We start from the raw sequence: 19,889 nt of genomic DNA on the forward strand, positions 1-19,889 counted from the left end.
ATTGAGGTCATGAGTTCAGTTCTTGATCGAGGTGCTAACCCCACACAGATGCGCCATGACAGAAATTGTACCCATGCTAACCACCTCACCGTGTATGCTTTCCAGGTGATAGGGAATATAGATTTCAAGATCCACAGGCCCAAGAACTTATATGAATGACTTAAATATTCTCTGTAAAGCACTGCGTAATATATATAGATATATAGATATATATACACACATGAACACACACTCATTCGCTATTAGCTGTTGGCTCACTCTAGCATGCCGTGCTGGATGAGAAATCTCACCTATCACTCCACATTCCTATGATAGCAGCACAGTTTCTCCTTGCTGCACGTGGCTGGGAGGCGGTAGCGGAGACAATGATTAGTGACAACTCCCCTCTTTGGGAATGGGAGCAGGAGGAGGTGTATCTGGGCTGAGTCACAGGTGGCCGTGGTCTGTCTGTTATTTCATATCCAGGCTCCACACCTTACAGCACATTCATCATATGGAGGTGTCCTTAGAGGTGTTATACAAAGTCAGCTCTTTAGGAGTGAGCGTAGCAGGTGACGAAAAGTCAGCCTGGCCAGCCATAGAAGTGGTCTAGTGTCAGTTTAATGTCAGGACACTGTGTTTACCAAGGAACCGTGGTTGAATTTGACCTTTATGCTGGTGTGTTTGCTAAGTGTTGTGCATCAGTTTTCTTCCAGTCTGCGGCGTTTAGGTTTCTACCACAGACCGTGCACTCAGCATGTGGCTATTTTAGGGGCGGCAGAAGATCTGACACTATGAACCAACCTCTGTGATTTACGTCAGGGAGCCAATCATAAATGAGTTACTGTTTAATCCGATAAAAAAAAAAAAAAATCATAGCTGGCAACACTTTTAAATATTTCCAGGGGAACTTTGAGTTGATGCATCTAAACTGTCCTGGTGGACTTCGGAGCACTACAATGTTCATTTTGTCTTGTTTAGATTGGATGGCACAGTGGTTAGCATTGCCATGTACTACTAGTATGCCACTTTGCAGAGAATGCCTCTGATTGGTAATCTTACAGTTATTTATTACCTACTGTTTATTTCTCCCCCCCCCCCCCCCCCCTGGAGAGTTCCTGGATGGGAGATACAGGTGGATGGCCACTATATAGGAAGTGGATATATTGAATAGGAAGTGGATGGGATGGTGGAGTCTCCTGGACATTCCAGAAGTGTAAGCACCTATGGTACAGTCGGGGTCGGACTGCCCCACAGGGGTACAGGGGGGACCCCCAGTGGGACCCACTGCCTGGGGGCCTTCCACAACCTGTAGGGATCAGGTTTTAGACTGTGCACTAATTATACATTATACATATGTTATTTTATACTGGCCTGGACTATGGTGTATTTTCTAATTTCTACAGTGCATTGCTGTTATTAATCTGGTACATTATCATACATGTGCTAGCAGTAATTACTGTGTATATCTATCAAGGGGCCCAGACCATGAACTCACTAATGGTTAGCCAAGCCTCTGTGGTGAGTGACCACACCCCCTCTGGAGACTGACCACTCCCCTAAATACGGACCCCCTACAACTGCATTCCCCCGGTGGGCCCTTCATGCCCCAGGCCGACACTAGGTACAGTGGATTTAAATTGGTTTAGCAATGGAACCCATTGTATATAATGTAGTCAGCCTATTCACACCTCTACTTGTATTGCAGTTTTCCACGTGTCTTACTACATACAATGCATGTAATGTAACTTAAACACAGTGGGCACAGTGGCGTGATGTCCACTGAGCTAGTTACCAGCCAACAAATGTTTGAGATGCAGTATCACTTGACTTTGACATTGTGTTTTATCATGCTTATATCATGCCAATGGATACATACAGTACATAAAGACATTGGCCCTCATTCCGAGTTGTTCGCTCGCAAGCTGCTTTTAGCAGCATTGCACACGCTAAGCCGCCGCCTACTGGGAGTGAATCTTAGCATAGTAAAATTGCGAACGAAAGATTAGCAGAATTGCGAATAGACACTTCTTAGCAGTTTCTGAGTAGCTCCACACTTACTCTGCCACTGCGATCAGTTCAGTCAGTTTCGTTCCTGGTTTGACGTCACAAACACTCCCAGCGTTCGCCCAGACACTCCCCCGTTTCTTCAGACACTCCCGCGTTTTTCCCAGAAACGGCAGCATTTTTTCACACACACCCATAAAACGGCCAGTTTCCTCCCAGAAACACCCACTTCCTGTCAATCACATTACGATCACCAGAACGAAGAAAAAACGTCGTAATGCCGTGAGTAAAATTCCTAACTGCATAGCAAATTTACTTGGCGCAGTCGCAGTGCGAACATTGCGCATGCGCAATTAGCGGAAATTCGCTGCGATGCGAAGAAAATTACCGAGCGAACAACTCGGAATGACCACCATAGTGTAACTATGGGTCACAGATCTCTTTTGCATGTCCCATATATGTACAAAGTGAACACAAGTAGTCTTAAAACATATCAGTCTACTGTTAGGTATAGGAAAGTGAACAGCAGAACCAGTTGAATGGGAAGCCATTCCTACATTATCCTTCCTTGATTTGCTCTCCCAGTCTCTGTCATGACATCATCTAACTGGTGTTAAAAGAATGCATGTGTTATGTAAGTGGTTGATTTTTGCTTGTGTACATCAGACGTTTTCTTTTAGACAGCAGTTCTGATCTCACGGATGATTGTGTTGATCTGCATGTGAGAATTGCCAAATAATTGCTACCTTCGATGGGGATCTGAATTGAGTCTCTGGAATGTAATCTATCAGGCTGGTTGGGCAGACATGTTTTTATATATGCAAATGATTAGCCAGTTTCGTTGTCACTCACCTTCCAAATGTCTGCACAGGAATGCAATGGGAATATCTTCTTGTCTGGAACTTCCCAGTTCTTGTTGCAGGTGATCAGGGCTGGGTAGTGTCCAGAGTAAAAGAGATGGGGGTAGAGGATTATAGGCTGTGCCCAGTGGCACATGTGCTTCGCTTGGTTGGCATATCCAATAATGACAAAAAGGGGACGTATTTGTTGTTGACACTGTGCACTACATATTTTTCCTTTATTTGAGAATTGTGTCGTATTAGGTGACAGTGACAGGAGTATGCCGAGGCCACTTCATGGCACAGAACAGCTTGTTATACTAACGCTATCACCCACAAGTGACTGTCATATTGGGGTTCAACTATGAGATAAGATTTAAGAGAGGTCATGAAGGAAGCGAGTGGTTGGAGCTTACAGGACAGGAGGGAAAATGTATATAAAAAAGCGAGAAGCCTAATGGATAGAGGGGAGGCTAAAGGGGAATCTTTTTTTGTCTTTTGGATTAACAGTTATAATACATGCTCCCATAAATTGTCGCTAACATGGGTTTAATACTATGGAAACTTTGGTTTGTAAACTGCGATTAGGAAAGAGTTTGACAGGGATCTTCTCTGTCATGTGATTCTGGCAAGCTGGCATTCAGGGGCAGATGTAATAAGCCTGGAGAAGTGATAAAGCAGTGATAAGTGCAAGGTGATAACGCACCAGCCAATCAGCTCCAATAAGTAAATTGACAGGAGATGATTGGCTGCTGTGTTATCACCGTCCTTTTATCACTGCTTTATCACTTCTTCAGCCTTAATACATCTGCCCCTCAACAGTGCTGCACAGGTTAATGTCAAATTTGCATAAATTAAATTAGGAGGGAGATTCATCAAATCTTGAAGAGATTGCAACCAATGAGCTTCTAAAGGTGTGTACACACGGTGAGATCCTTGCCATGCCCGATTTTGACAATGCGATTTCCCTTGAACTCCCCCAGAGCCCAGATAGCACAGATAGGACAGATTTTGACTATCTGTGCTTGAGATTTTGTCTATGTACGATTTTGACGAAGTGCCAATTTTGACTATACTTTGTACTAGATAGTACACTAGATGGTCGAGATTGACTTGCCTGCGCAGTCTATCTAGCCTTGCGATACCAGCCCCACGGGAGCGCGCATCGGGATCGAATCTGTATCGTAAGCTGGCTAATACCTTGAGATGTGTACCAACTTTCCTTAAGATTCTGGGGGTCATTCCGAGTTGATCGTAGCTGTGTTAAATTTAGCACAGCTCCAATCATGTTCCCAGACATGCGGGGGGACGCCCAGCACAGGACTAGTCCGCCCCGCATGTCAGTCCACCCCCCCCCCCCCGCACAAGTAGAAAAGCATCGCACAGCGGCGATGCTTTTGTAGTTGTGGAGTAACTCCCGGCCAGCGCAGCTCCTGCGGCTGGCCGGGAGTTGAACGGCGCTGCCTCTGGCCGCAGCGGCTGCATATGACATCACGCCCCCACCCCCGCACGGTCCGGCCACGCCTGCGTTGGCCGGACCGCGCCCCCATAATGGCGGACAAACGCCGCCGTGCCGCTCCCTCCCGCCCAGCGACCGCCTCTGCCTGTCAATCATGCAGAGATGATTGCTAGGGAACGACGGCCTGATTGACTGCGGCGCCGGTGCATGCGTAGTTCCGACCCGATCGCTGCGCTGCGATAAACCGCAGCGAGCAATCGGGTCGGAATGACCCCCTTTGATTATATAGTCAAAATCCTACAGATTTATCTCACTGTGTGTACACACATTTACTGTCATTTTTCTAGCACAGCAGGTAAAATGACATTTATAGGATGGTTATTGGTGGGTATTTTATGTCCCTCTACTTTATCTCTCTCCAAGATTTGATACACCTCCCCCTGTCAAACCAATGACACATATGTATTGATTAAAATTCCCCTGTGAATGATACTCCATATGAATAATGGGTAAATATTTCCACATTACTGTATAAATAACATGCGTGTGTAATGCAATCTATTCAAGGATGGGGAGGTTCTTATTCACTAAACCAATGTGAGTGATAACTCTCTGAAAACTAAAGTGTTAAAAGTAGCCTTACTTTTAGCAGTCAACTAATGACTTATTATTAACCTATAAAGCTGCTCACTCACCGGACGCTAATTGGAAAAGGTTGTTCCTTCCCAGGAAAAGAGTAAAATAATGACACCTAAATATTAGCTGACACTTCTCATAAACTGAATGTTACCTAGCCACAGCGCAGAGCTTGCACTCGAAACACAACTGGCAGGAAGACACGTCGCTTAGTAACTTGGCACAAGCCAGGCGCAACCACTTCAAAGGTGGAGACAGAAGCCCCAAGTGACTTCTCCAGCAGTTACATATAGCCCAAGCAAACCAGGACCTTTCTCCTCTTCTTGTTTGGCTTGGCTAGTCGTGGCTGTGTAATTAGCTGAAGGAGACGGTGGAAGAAAAATGATCACTGCATGGAGCAAGTTTTACCTGAATAAAAAAAATCAACACATTAAGCCTCATGTTCACTTTGAAGGATACATTTGGCAAAACTATTAAATGGTTTACTAGACTAACTCTCCGTCTTCTGTGTATTTATATAGTCTGTGAAGGAAAGTTTGTGAGGAGAAAAAAATGATTAGACTGCAGAGTTTGTACAGTAAATGTCCCTCAGTGTGATCTCTGCCATTATGTTACAGCGCCCGGTTTGCTGCTGCTTTTCCAGTAGGCAATAGATGTATAATTGTCAGGGGTTCTCAAAGAGCCTCTAAGATAAATTAACATCTTCCTGTATAATGTGAAAACAAGAGAAGAGCGTCAAAATCCATACAGTAGCAAATACAATATCCATATTTATCCATGGCTTCTTCTTTTACTTGAGTCATCTACTTCTTTCTCAATAATAGTTTTCTTCTTGTTATGTCTGAAATTATTTTTGTAGAGCCTGCAATGTAATTTCTAGATGTATTTAGCATAAATATTACTATACTTGTAACTTGGTTGCAGTCAACAGGGTTATAGGGTTAAATCAGGGTTAAAAATGGATGTAAGTTGCTCGCTGGGAATTTTCCTCACCTTAAGGGGAAACATTCAAATAAATTTCTTGGAGAGAGATCAAACTGCTGCCGTTTAGTGTCTGTGTGTCTTGTATCAAGACTTACGTTTATATTGTCCTTAGCTGACTTCCCCCCTAAGACAGCAGTGCTTATAATATTATAAGGGGACTTCTACACATTTGCCTGCATAAACGTGAATAGATAGTTTTTTGTTTACATTTATGGATACATTACATTTTAGTGACATGATTATTGACCTAATGTAGGCCATACATCTACCAGGCAATTCCCCAATGCCAATCGGCGGACTCCAATGATCTGCTATTTTATAGGGGTATCACCAAAATCCTACATGATAACAATCCAATCATTTTTGTGTCAAATTCAGACAATCGAGGATTTCCAACATGTTGGATTTTACCAATGACCCGACCCAGTCACTGGCAAAACGAAGAATTGGTGCAATTGGTGGTAGTTATATGTGCCACATAAGCTTGTAGCACTATGAACAATTTCCAAAGATAAAATCAAACCTTTACCAGGATTATGGTATATATTACAGTTAGTTCTGTCCATTAAACAAAATTGACCAATCATTGTACAGCATATGTACTTGACCATGGGTCTGTCAATTATTTGTCAAACCCAAGAATTATACAGAAGCTGTTTCTTCCTGAGGATATTTGATACTTGGGTCACAACAGTTTTTAGCCTTCATCTCTTTTCGTGTCTGCATAATGCCAGTTTTAGTGTGAGTGGCGATAGTACAAATGGTAGCCAATGGGATCAGTGGAATGTTCGCGGCAATGCAGACTAATGGGGGGAGGAGGTTAGATCAGCCCGATGCATGTGATGTGTCATTATGGAATGGCAAATGTTATCCATCTACATCGCAAGTATTGTCTTGAACCACACTGAGGAGCGTGGGAAAGCTTGCAGCGCTGGCAGTACTGTAACTGGTTGATATGTGCGCAGTCAGGCGCCGTGGTGATTACTTGCGGCACATCGACAGCAAGTTTGAGTAATTTCAGTAATGGTGATCTTGTCGGCACCAGGATAGGGCTGCATGTAACTGGGGAATTGTCTTCATGTGAGAAGATACATGGTGGGAATCAGGAGTTGGGTAGTGATAGGAGCAAGGTCACCCAACAGCAGAGAACAGTGATGTGAAATTGCTATCACTCTAGTCCCAGAAGATTGTTGTGTCAAGCAAACCTCTGCATATATAACACAAAATTCAGACATCAAACTTGTTAATGTCAGACAGCTGTATGGTGCCATTTCTTTACGTAATGCCTAATATTGTCTTCACTGTTTTAATAAGGAAGATCTGATGGGGAGAGCATTTTGTCAATTGTATGCAACTACAGTATCTACCATTTGGGATATAAGGTCAAAGTTGACAGTATTTTAGCACAATTTACAATGTCTTTTTATTTCTACCAGATTTGGTCTCCAATCCTCTTGAACTCCTTTTTTCCCCCAAAAATGACTGTTTAGCTCAGAATTTATAATGGAGCTTTCACCCATTCCCCTCCCATTTACATATCTGACCTTATCTCCCTTTACACTCCCACATGCCCTCTTCGCTCTAGAAATGCATACCGCCTCTCCTGCCAACTGATCACTTCCTCCCATTCTTGCCTCCAAGATTTTGAGGCTCCCTACCTCAGAAATTCTCTGCTTCTCCCTATCAGACTTTCCACCTCTCTATAAAACTTCAACCAGGCTTTCAAGACCCGCTTCTTCATCAATCCAGCCATCTCTCATCCTAACCCTCTGTTCCATACTCACTGTCTACCCCATTTGTGTCACACATGTCTGTCTGCCACTTCGCTTCAGAATGTAAGCTTTCACGAGCAGGGCCCTTTCCCATCATGTGCTTATCCTTCTCTTACTTAGACTATCGTCTACTCCATACAACCTACAACGGCACCTAACCCTCAGTTTCTGACACCCTGATACTTATCTTAGTGTCATGTCCCTTGATACAGCAATGTTTAAATACCATGTACTTGGCCTACATTGTCTTGTACAGTTAAGGCCCATTTAGATGGGCCGATGTGGGAGAGATGTGTGCTGAGCGAACCGCTCAGCACACATCTCTCCCCCCGCTCAGCTCAGCGCGATCTGTGCTGAGTGTGCGGGGGTGACGGGGGGGGGGGGGGGGGCGCTCACTGGGTGCAGTGAGCGACCCGCTAGATTGGCCTGCATGCAGGCCAATCTAGCACCAGCGATAGCGATGCGCGGGGCTGCGCATCGCTATCACTGTAGGGGGTACATACGGAGCGATAATGCTTAAATGCTAAGCAATCTAGTCAGATTGCTTAGAATATCGCTCTGTGAGTACCCCCCTTAAGTCATTGTCTTCTTGTTTTGCTCATATGTTTATGTGCTTTGTTAGGCGCTGCGGATCCCTTGTGGTGCCATATGAATAATGGATATTATTATTATTATTATTAATAATAATAATAATAATAATAATAGTAATATTAATAGCATCAGAAGTTTCTATCAGTCCTGGGCTCATGCCACTGAACATTGACCTCCAGTTTACACTTTGGAGAGAGTTTCCTTTATCTGGCATGACAATAAAATATTCATTCATAAATTACAATGAAAAAGCAGTTTTACATTTATCACTGCGATAAGTGTCATTTTAATAAATTGGCGCCTGTGTTTTTTTTATAACAAATCAAGATGGCAGGTGCTAAGTGGCAGACCTAATACTATAATAGATCAAGTATTTCTTCTAGTGGGATTAGCTAATAATCAGAATTGCACTCACTCTATTGTCTGATGAAGAGGCTCTCCTTGAATTGAGGAGACTGTTGCTCAATTGGTCTAGTCTCTCCCTGCTGTGTAGGGGGAGCAGCCGTTATACTGTAGCTCCTAGCTCAGGCCTGGCCAACCTGTGGCTCTCCAGATGTTGTGAAACTACACATCCCAGCATGCCCTGCCACAGTTTTAGCATTCCTTAATAGCCCTAGCTCATGATACATGGATTTAATAATGTACAGTGTATCAAACTCTAATGTTCTAACATCACTTGATCTTTTTGGATATTTGATTTTACTTCTGAGCATCAATCCTTATAGCGAGAGTTCTGGAAACAATTGTCTGGCAGCACTGAGAGGCCAGAGAGAATCCCGTTTATAATGCTTGTGTTTCTTCTATAAAAAAGTGAGGGCAGCTTTAATCTAATCCCTCTATAAACAGCAGTTGATCTATTTGGGATTGCCTCTCTATCCCATGCAGCGCCTCCCAGCTTGAATTGTTTTTTTTCTAATTATCTATCGCTGGTATTACTGACAGTTACCATCTAAACACTGTATATTACATTGAAGCACATTACTACTTCTCGCTCACATTATATTATACTGTAGCATTCTCTCTCTCTCTCTCTCTCTCTCTCTCTCTCTATATATATATATATATATATATATATATATATATTCCCCTTTCACATCAGATAGCATAGAGTTGTGCTTATTGTATTAAGTGTTTCTTGGTGAGTGTATTTAGCCATTCCAAATGATGGGAGGTGTATTTATGTATGGTGCAGACATGGTAGACATAGGACATGTCAAATGAGTTATGATCTGAGTTCCCATTTAATATCCTATTGGGAGGTTGGAATGTCTTGTGAATTGGTGGCCATTGTGGAGTACAAAGTGGGCCAACAGGACACACATGACAATCTAAATTGCACCCAGCATACAGAGCAATGGCCCATGTTGTGTGCATTTTGAGTTTGGCAATGGGAAAGGACCGGCAGTGCTCCCTGCCTGTGACACCAATGCAGCTAATGTTTCCTTGTGACTCATAGGAAATCTCTGTTTGCTTTAGTAACAATTGTGAATGTGTGGCGGCAGCAGCAGCATAGAGTACACCTTATTTCTCTATCCCTGATAAAGTGCACGCAGTGTGGCAGCAGCAGCAGCATAGAGTACACCTTATTTCTCTAACCCTGATAGAGTGCACGCAGTGTGGCGGCAGCAGCAGCACAGAGTACACGTTATTTCTCTAACCCTGATAGAGTGCACGCAGTGTGGCGGCAGCAGCAGCACAGAGTACACGTTATTTCTCTATCCCTGATAAAGTGCACGCAGTGTGGCAGCAGCAGCAGCACAGAGTACACGTTATTTCTCTATCCCTGATAGAGTGCACGCAGTGTGGCAGCAGCAGCAGCACAGAGTACACGTTATTTCTCTATCCCTGATAGAGTGCACGCAGTGTGGCGGCAGCAGCAGCACAGAGTACACCTTATTTCTCTAACCCTGATAGAGTGCACGCAGTGTGGCGGCAGCAGCAGCACAGAGTACACGTTATTTCTCTATCCCTGATAGAGTGCACGCAGTGTGGCGGCAGCAGCAGCACAGAGTACACGTTATTTCTCTAACCCTGATAGAGTGCACGCAGTGTGGTGGCAGCAGCAGCATAGAGTACACGTTATTTCTCTAACCCTGATAGAGTGCACGCAGTGTGGCGGCAGCAGCACAGAGTACACGTTATTTCTCTAACCCTGATAGAGTGCACGCAGTGTGGCGGCAGCAGCAGCACAGAGTACACGTTATTTCTCTAACCCTGATAGAGTGCACGCAGTGTGGTGGCAGCAGCAGCATAGAGTACACCTTATTTCTCTATCCCTGATAGAGTGCACGCAGTGTGGCAGCAGCAGCAGCATAGAGTACACCTTATTTCTCTAACCCTGATAGAGTGCACGCAGTGTGGCGGCAGCAGCAGCACAGAGTACACGTTATTTCTCTAACCCTGATAGAGTGCACGCAGTGTGGCGGCAGCAGCAGCATAGAGTACACGTTATTTCTCTAACCCTGATAGAGTGCACGCAGTGTGGCAGCAGCAGCAGCACAGAGTACACGTTATTTCTCTATCCCTGATAGAGTGCACGCAGTGTGGCGGCAGCAGCAGCACAGAGTACACGTTATTTCTCTAACCCTGATAGAGTGCACGCAGTGTGGCGGCAGCAGCAGCACAGAGTACACGTTATTTCTCTAACCCTGATAGAGTGCACGCAGTGTGGCGGCAGCAGCAGCATAGAGTACACGTTATTTCTCTATCCCTGATAAAGTGCACGCAGTGTGGCGGCAGCAGCAGCACAGAGTACACGTTATTTCTCTAACCCTGATAGAGTGCACGCAGTGTGGCAGCAGCAGCAGCACAGAGTACACGTTATTTCTCTATCCCTGATAGAGTGCACGCAGTGTGGCGGCAGCAGCAGCACAGAGTACACGTTATTTCTCTAACCCTGATAGAGTGCACGCAGTGTGGCGGCAGCAGCAGCACAGAGTACACGTTATTTCTCTAACCCTGATAGAGTGCACGCAGTGTGGCGGCAGCAGCAGCACAGAGTACACGTTATTTCTCTATCCCTGATAAAGTGCACGCAGTGTGGCAGCAGCAGCAGCACAGAGTACACGTTATTTCTCTATCCCTGATAGAGTGCACGCAGTGTGGCAGCAGCAGCAGCACAGAGTACACGTTATTTCTCTATCCCTGATAGAGTGCACGCAGTGTGGCGGCAGCAGCAGCACAGAGTACACCTTATTTCTCTAACCCTGATAGAGTGCACGCAGTGTGGCGGCAGCAGCAGCACAGAGTACACGTTATTTCTCTATCCCTGATAGAGTGCACGCAGTGTGGCGGCAGCAGCAGCACAGAGTACACGTTATTTCTCTAACCCTGATAGAGTGCACGCAGTGTGGTGGCAGCAGCAGCATAGAGTACACGTTATTTCTCTAACCCTGATAGAGTGCACGCAGTGTGGCGGCAGCAGCACAGAGTACACGTTATTTCTCTAACCCTGATAGAGTGCACGCAGTGTGGCGGCAGCAGCAGCACAGAGTACACGTTATTTCTCTAACCCTGATAGAGTGCACGCAGTGTGGTGGCAGCAGCAGCATAGAGTACACCTTATTTCTCTATCCCTGATAGAGTGCACGCAGTGTGGCAGCAGCAGCAGCATAGAGTACACCTTATTTCTCTAACCCTGATAGAGTGCACGCAGTGTGGCGGCAGCAGCAGCACAGAGTACACGTTATTTCTCTAACCCTGATAGAGTGCACGCAGTGTGGCGGCAGCAGCAGCATAGAGTACACGTTATTTCTCTAACCCTGATAGAGTGCACGCAGTGTGGCAGCAGCAGCAGCACAGAGTACACGTTATTTCTCTATCCCTGATAGAGTGCACGCAGTGTGGCGGCAGCAGCAGCACAGAGTACACGTTATTTCTCTAACCCTGATAGAGTGCACGCAGTGTGGCGGCAGCAGCAGCACAGAGTACACGTTATTTCTCTAACCCTGATAGAGTGCACGCAGTGTGGCGGCAGCAGCAGCATAGAGTACACGTTATTTCTCTATCCCTGATAAAGTGCACGCAGTGTGGCGGCAGCAGCAGCACAGAGTACACGTTATTTCTCTAACCCTGATAGAGTGCACGCAGTGTGGCAGCAGCAGCAGCACAGAGTACACGTTATTTCTCTATCCCTGATAGAGTGCACGCAGTGTGGCGGCAGCAGCAGCACAGAGTACACGTTATTTCTCTAACCCTGATAGAGTGCACGCAGTGTGGCGGCAGCAGCAGCACAGAGTACACGTTATTTCTCTAACCCTGATAGAGTGCACGCAGTGTGGCGGCAGCAGCAGCACAGAGTACACGTTATTTCTCTAACCCTGATAGAGTGCACGCAGTGTGGCAGCAGCAGCAGCACAGAGTACACGTTATTTCTCTAACCCTGATAGAGTGCACGCAGTGTGGCGGCAGCAGCAGCACAGAGTACACGTTATTTCTCTAACCCTGATAGAGTGCACGCAGTGTGGCGGCAGCAGCAGCACAGAGTACACGTTATTTCTCTATCCCTGATAGAGTGCACGCAGTGTGGCGGCAGCAGCAGCACAGAGTACACGTTATTTCTCTAACCCTGATAGAGTGCACGCAGTGTGGCGGCAGCAGCAGCACAGAGTACACGTTATTTCTCTAACCCTGATAGAGTGCACGCAGTGTGGCGGCAGCAGCAGCACAGAGTACACCTTATTTCTCTATCCCTGATAGAGTGCACGCAGTGTGGCGGCAGCAGCAGCACAGAGTACACGTTATTTCTCTAACCCTGATAGAGTGCACGCAGTAATTAATGTTTTGACAGTTCATTTGAAGAATTCTTGTCTGTGTATTATATAGATATTTTGATGCTAATACATGGTTTTGTTTTATGTTATAGGGTTATTATTTGCTGCTTGCCATGCATTGGAAAATACAACAACAGCGCTGAGTGGTAAGTAACTTTTGGAATATATAGTGTCATTCATAGTTTATTAGTGCAAACATAGGGCCTGTATTCAGAGATGGATGCAGTTCACGTCACTTTGGACTCACGTTTTCTGGGGGTGCCTTGGAAGACCCAGACCCTGACCTAGGCAGTCCCAGAAAATTTCTCTGTTTTCCGGAACTGAGGCCCACTCCGCCCCTGCCTCCAAATGGACTGATTGGCAGGCTGCGGCTCAGGGGGCACTGCGTGCAACGATGCTGGACCCATTGTGCACATGCGCAGGCGCCCCACCCTCGGAGATGTACGTAACCCATTGGGTTTGTGTCCATCTCTGAATCAGGCCCATAGTGAGCTTCAGGTAAGGCGCACCTTGTATATTCCAACACACTTAAGCACCGTACACATGGGAGAGATGTGTACTGAGCAATCAAGCACAGACCACTCAGTACACATCTCTCCACCCGCTCAGCACTGGAAGCGATGCGAGGGGGAGGGGGGGCATCTCACTAGATTTGGAATACATGCATGCCAAATCTAGAGCCGGCGATAGCAACGTGCGAGACCGCGCATTGCTATCGCCGGCACCCTACACACGGAGAGATCCGTGCTTAATTTCTAAGCAGTCTTGCTTAGAATTTAAGCACGGATCTCTCCGTGTGTACTCCCCTTTAAGGGAAAGCTATTGGTATTTCAAAGCATGAACCTTGTGTATATTACAGTCCTTTAGACAAGAGGCTTGGGGCCAAATACTTTAGCCTGTAAGATTTTGGCAAAATCACCAAAAGCTAGGCACTTTCCACAAGTCACAGGACATTACATTTGGCCCTTAATGTGTTTTCTAATGAAACTTGAAATGAAAGAACGTTGTGTGGTGTGTTATGATGTTTCAGTGGGCTATCTGTTCCCATAATGCTTGTTATCTGCATTTACACAGTAATACAACTAACAATCTGTACTACTTTGTGGTTCAGCTTGCTGAGTACTGACATTGGAGACAACCATTACTTGTACTATCAGTTCAGTGATCTGAATTAGACAGTTTATTATCACTCAATGGTGGGGTTTCTTGATTTCCAGCTGTAAAAAGTGTTTGTACATTGCAGGACACAAGAGGTCTTTGTGCATAGCACTGCCCTCTTCAGGTTACCTGCAGATCTGCTGTACAGGAACCATCGCATCATATACATTATCCAACCTCAAAGCTCGGAGTGTTCACATGTCTTTCACCCAGCACCCATGCAGCAGGAGGTGTCTATATGAAATAGACACCTCCTGCATTTTATTTGCGATAAGAGTGCTTCTTCAGATCACCGATGATTGCAGTTTTGGCCAGGCTACGTAAGCTGACCGGTTTCTGGCAGCCTGCGAGGCCAGAAAGTAAGCATACAGCCACGCAGACCTGGTCTCATCCCTCCCGCAAAATTGGGGCAACACACTCTCATTTCCGTGAATGCTGGCCCCACTTCGACTCCCAAACACTGCAGCTTCTCAATCAAGCTGCGGCTGGAAGACGCTGCAAGCGGACTCGTAGATGGAGGGCTGCACACGTGCAGAACACAACCTGCGCATGTGCACTCCTCCCACCATCGGGAATATGCGCTAACCATCGGGTTAGCGTACATCTCTGAATCAGGCCCATAGTTACAAGGTGTGCAGGTGTAATGGTGCCATTACTTTCCTCCCCCTTGTTACAGATGTAACGTACAGCTCCTCTTTAGGCTGTGGACCACATGTGCGATGATAGAGATATATTTTATTTTATTTTGTACTACTACAGCTGCAGAACTCTGTCCCCGACTGCTGGGATAACACCTGTCTACTATTATGTTATTAAAGAAGAGTTTTGAATAGAGACTGCAGAATTTTGTCACATGTATTGTATCTAGAACACTAGGAATGTATATACTGCATACTTTACACAAACGCCATAAATTCACTGTGAATGTGTTGCAGTAGAGGTCAGAACAGAGTTATGGTGGCTTTTCATGAACTATCATGATGCTCGTACTTCATAGCAGGATATGAGGTCGGTTTGGCCTCTGCTGCCCAACTTGAGTAGATGCAACTATTCTGTGCTCAGGCCAATTGACTGTATATATCTTCCAGCTTCATAGCAGCAGCTTAGGGCCGGATTCAATTAGGCTCGAGAAAAAGGGCTTGTACTGTAGCCTTGGATTTTTAGGTTCGGAGCTATTTAATTACAAGCCCTTTTCCTCACACAGTAAAACCATGGCTAACGGGCATTAACCCGTAGATTCTGGGATAAGTGCCTGGAGTTATCGGTCAATGTGTTTGCGGCTTCTGTGGACAGGGCAGAAACCCTACTTACTACGAATTTCATTTTGAGACCTAGGAGGAGGTGAACAGAAAACTGCGCTTAGTGTAGCCTGTGGGCTTAATGCAGGCTTCTGGGGGCTGCAATTGAACAGCCCTGGCCACTGCTTTGAGGCTAATTGAAGCTTCAAGGTTAATTGAATCCAAATCATTATGGGCCTAATTCAGACCTGATCACTCCTCTGTGAATTTGCAGAGGTTTGCGATCGATAAGTCGCCGCCCAGACTGAGTGAAATTCCGCCCTGTGCAAGTCTGCGTACGCCGTGCGCAAATCTCTGTGTACGCCAGTTAGCTACAAATCCGTTCGCAACTTACTCACCATCTAATGTTTTTTTCCAGTCTGTGCAGTCTGTGCGTAGCCCAGGACCTACTCCTACAGTGTGAAAGAAACAGGCTGATCGGGCCGGAGCTGACATTGCAGACCCTCCCTAAAAACGCTTGGGAACACCTGCGTTTTTCCTGACACTCCCAGAAAATGGACAGTTACCACCCCTAAACGTCCACTTCCCGTCAATCAACTTGCGTTCGCCTAGCGATAAAAAAAGACGTTGATTTCTTTTGCAGTTTGGCCTCGCACATGCACATTACGATCCGCATACGCAGTTGATCGATAATACACCGCCTTGCGAATTCACACAACAGCGATCAGGTCTGAATTAGGCCCAATGTGTGGAACCAATCAACTTCTAGCTATCATCTATTTAGTGCCTTATTTAAAATGATAGCTAAAAGCTTATTGGTTGCTATGGGCAACTTATCATCTGTCCTCTTTAAAGGTTTGATAAATCTTCTGCGTAATAGTCTGTTTTGCTGTTTGCAACTAAATCTTCTGCCCTTTCCCTAATAACTAAACAGCTTTAGTGCAGTGTTCATCCCCGAGAGGGTTAACGGTGTTGCTGCCACCTGTGAATTTACAGAGCAAATACTGACAGCTCACTTGAGAGGCGCGTTCTCATGTGAGCTCCTTTACCTGTGTGTAACTAAGCAGGTCTCCAGCCCTTCCCCAGGCACAAGATTATGAGGTGTTTTCTCTCTGCTGTATTTTGCCCTTCCCCACGTAGTAGCCATGCTGTTCCTTAAACGGGGTACACACTAAACGACATGCAAACTATACCATATCGCTCACAATTTCTATGGAACTCCCAGACAAGCGCTTTTACAAACAAACAATAAAGTACGAGTCATCCGATACTACCAAATTGTTGGGTTTCAGCCTAATTTAAATTAGTTGTTCATTGTTGGTAGCGTACACACTGCACTATATGGTCCTAGTCGTTAACAACATTTTCTAAATTGAGCTACATGTACAGATGACAGAGGATGTTGCTAGCGACCCACGGGAGCGTGCATTGCTAGCGATATTGGTGGTCATTCCGAGTTGTTCACTAGCTGCATTCGTTCGCTGTGCAGCGATGATGCAAAAAAAGGGCCTTCTGCACATGCGTATGCGGCGCAATGCGCACACGTGATGTACTATTACAAAGAACGATGTCGTTTCACACAGGGTCTAGCGAAGCTTTTCAGTCGCACTGCTGGCCGCAGAGTGATTGACAGAAAGAGGGCGTTTCTGGGTGTCAACTGACCATTTTCAGGGAGTGTTCGAAAAAACGCAGGCGTGCCAGGAAAAACGCAGGCGTGGCTGGGCGAACGCAGGGCATGTTTGTGACGTCAAAACAGGAACTGGACAGTATGAAGTGATCGCAAGCGCTGAAACTCTGAAACTGCACAAAAATACTTTGTAGCCGCTCTGCGATCCTTTCGCTCGCACTTCTGCTAAGCTAAAATACACTCCCAGTGGGCGGCGGCAAAGCGTTTGCACGGCTGCTAAAAACTGCTAGCTAGCGAACTCGGAATGACCACCATAGTGCGTACACACTGGACGATAACATAAATTTTTTGTAAGGAATGGACGTGATCAGTAAATTTGTTTAAAATGTCGTCTAGTGTGTACCCGTCTTTGCAGTCTAAGCAGCTGATCCTTCCATGTACATGGTGAGCATCTCTCCTTCTCTCTGCGAGAATTTAAATAAATAGATTCATTGAACAAAGAGGGCTTAAAGTGCTTATTTTTCATACTCTCCATGTAACAGACAAAAGGCCTAATTCAGACCTGATCGCTAGGGTGCGTTTTTTGCATCCCTTCGATCAGGTAGTCGCCGCCTACAGGAGGAGGGGGTAAACGCTGTGCAGGGGTACGATCGCATGTGCAGAGAGCTGCACAAACAGAAGATTGTGCAGTCTCTGCACAGCTCAGGACTTACTCTTCCAGTGCGATGATCCGGCCAGGAGCTGACGTCAGGAACCCTCCCTTTAAACGTTTTTTCCGGATACTCCCTGGAAACGGTCAGGTGACACCCAGAAACGACCTCTTCCTGTCAATCTTCTTGCGATCGCCGGTGTGATCCCTTTCTTTGTGATCGCCGGTGCAGTCGCTTTCTTTCTTCTCGTCGCTGTCCGGCGTTACCCATCGCTGGGGGGGGGGGTCTCGCTACTTCACATTGCGGTGCATACGCATGCACAGTTCAGACCCGATCACTGCTGAGCAAAAACGCACAGCAGCGATCGGGTCTGAATTACCCCAAAAGTTTTAGACCTAATTTGTGTCCAACTCTAGCATGTGTGGGCAAATAAAGCCAGACCATTGTGTCATTCAAATGGTGATCATGACTGGCCTAATATGCAATCTAACAAATACAGGCATTACGCCCGGTATACAATCTAATTGTGCCAGATTATATTGAAAAAAAGACAATAGCTTCTCAATGTACTAACATACAAGAGCGGGCAAATTGGATATGGATCCATTCACAAGGACCCTTTCATGGCCACCTTTAAGGCTAGGGGCATACATAGCGGCCAAGCAGGTCCCGTTCTTGGCCGGGAGGGGGGTTTTGTGTGCACACGAATCATGTTCTGCGAGATGCCTCGGAACAGGATCCGGCCAGTGACACACAGGATTTCGCAGCACTTTGTGAACACATACATTGAAATGTATGTGTTCACATTGAAATCCCGCCATCCTGGCATCCGGCTCAACCGCAGCATGCTGCTTGGATCCGGTGGCGCGGGACTGCCGCCCATGTGCAGTCTCTATGTGCAATTTTTCATTTTATAAGGTGCGTTGAATTGGGATCAAACCACCAATTTGTTGCCAGTCTTCTATTACGTCACATCTCCAGTCTTACAATGGGAAGAGAACAGCCTGTATCCAATCAGACCATTAAAATGATCACAGCAGCAGAGTATTTCAGGAGATGAGTGATTGGTTTGTTGGAGGACTAGGGCAATGTCACAGTGTAAGGAGGGGAGTTTGAACAAAAGCACAGAGCAGTGATTTGAGTCTTTTATCAAACTGGTGAGGAAGATTGTGGTGTCTGAACGGAGGCGGCCATTTTGTTGGCTGAGCCAATACATAGCCTATCGATTCACAAGGAACTAGTGATGACATTGAGACATGAAGTGCAGCTTCAAGGAAGTATATCTTTATTAATCTACAGAAAAACACTTATGACATGTTTACTTGATTTTTGCCCTTTTAATCATTTACAAGTTAAGGAATTTCTACCTTAGTCTGTGGGCATTGGAGCAGTTTCTTAGTAGTGAATTAGCTTTTTCATTCTAATTATAGTTTCCTCTGTAATATGAATGTGCCTGTTTCTTTTGTTCTTCTTGCAGTCTTTCTTATCCCTGATAATCCTCTGGCTAAACTGATTGGGATAGCAACGTGCAATACTTTCAGGGAAAATTATGTCTGAGGATTTAAGAGACACTGGAGTGGGTAGTGGGTTGTAGATGACGGGGATTTCCAGTGCTCTGTATAAAACTGTTGGCATAAAGTATGTGGGGGATTTATATACATATATTCTTCTATCAAACTATCTGGTAGCAGAATTGCTCGTTCTCCAGCCTGTGGCCCGAGCTCCATTCTTTTCCCTAATAGTTTATCATTTACTCTGCTGCATTATAGTCATCCTATATCCTGTTTTCACAAACCACAGCCTAGTAATTATGTGTTCACCTTCTGCTGATGGTAGCCCTGGAAGGTGACTCTGTGCTGGTCACACATACAATTACCGGTACTTATGTCACCCAATTTGGTAGTTTTTGTCCATAATGGCTTTGATGTCGATGCATATCCGTTAATACAGTAAGATCAAATCATATCTTTTGTGCAGAATGGAAAATATATTTGGGTGATGATCCTACTATGCTACCATGCCCCAGCTACTGCAATCCTATATCTAGGGCAGTATGGATGGTTAGCATTACTGCCTCACGGCACTGAGGTCATGGGTTCGATTCCCACCATGGCCCTAACTGTGTGGAGTTTGTATATTCTCCCCAGTGCTTGCATGGGTTTCCTTCGGATGCTCCG

At 45.6% G+C, this 19,889-nt stretch overlaps 1 protein-coding gene across 1 annotated transcript in view; it reads left to right on the top strand.

The window, feature by feature from the left end:
• Nucleotides 1-19,889, top strand: part of TGFA (transforming growth factor alpha) — an 86,174-nt gene that overhangs the window by 16,862 nt on the left and 49,423 nt on the right. The window contains exon 2 of the mRNA XM_063932083.1: nucleotides 13,132-13,185. Coding sequence (XP_063788153.1) covers nucleotides 13,132-13,185 — 54 coding nt within the window. The remainder of the gene's footprint in view (nucleotides 1-13,131; nucleotides 13,186-19,889) is intronic.

This window comes from Pseudophryne corroboree, chromosome 6 (genome assembly GCF_028390025.1).
Source record: "Pseudophryne corroboree isolate aPseCor3 chromosome 6, aPseCor3.hap2, whole genome shotgun sequence".
Taxonomy (NCBI): Eukaryota; Metazoa; Chordata; class Amphibia; order Anura; family Myobatrachidae; genus Pseudophryne; species Pseudophryne corroboree.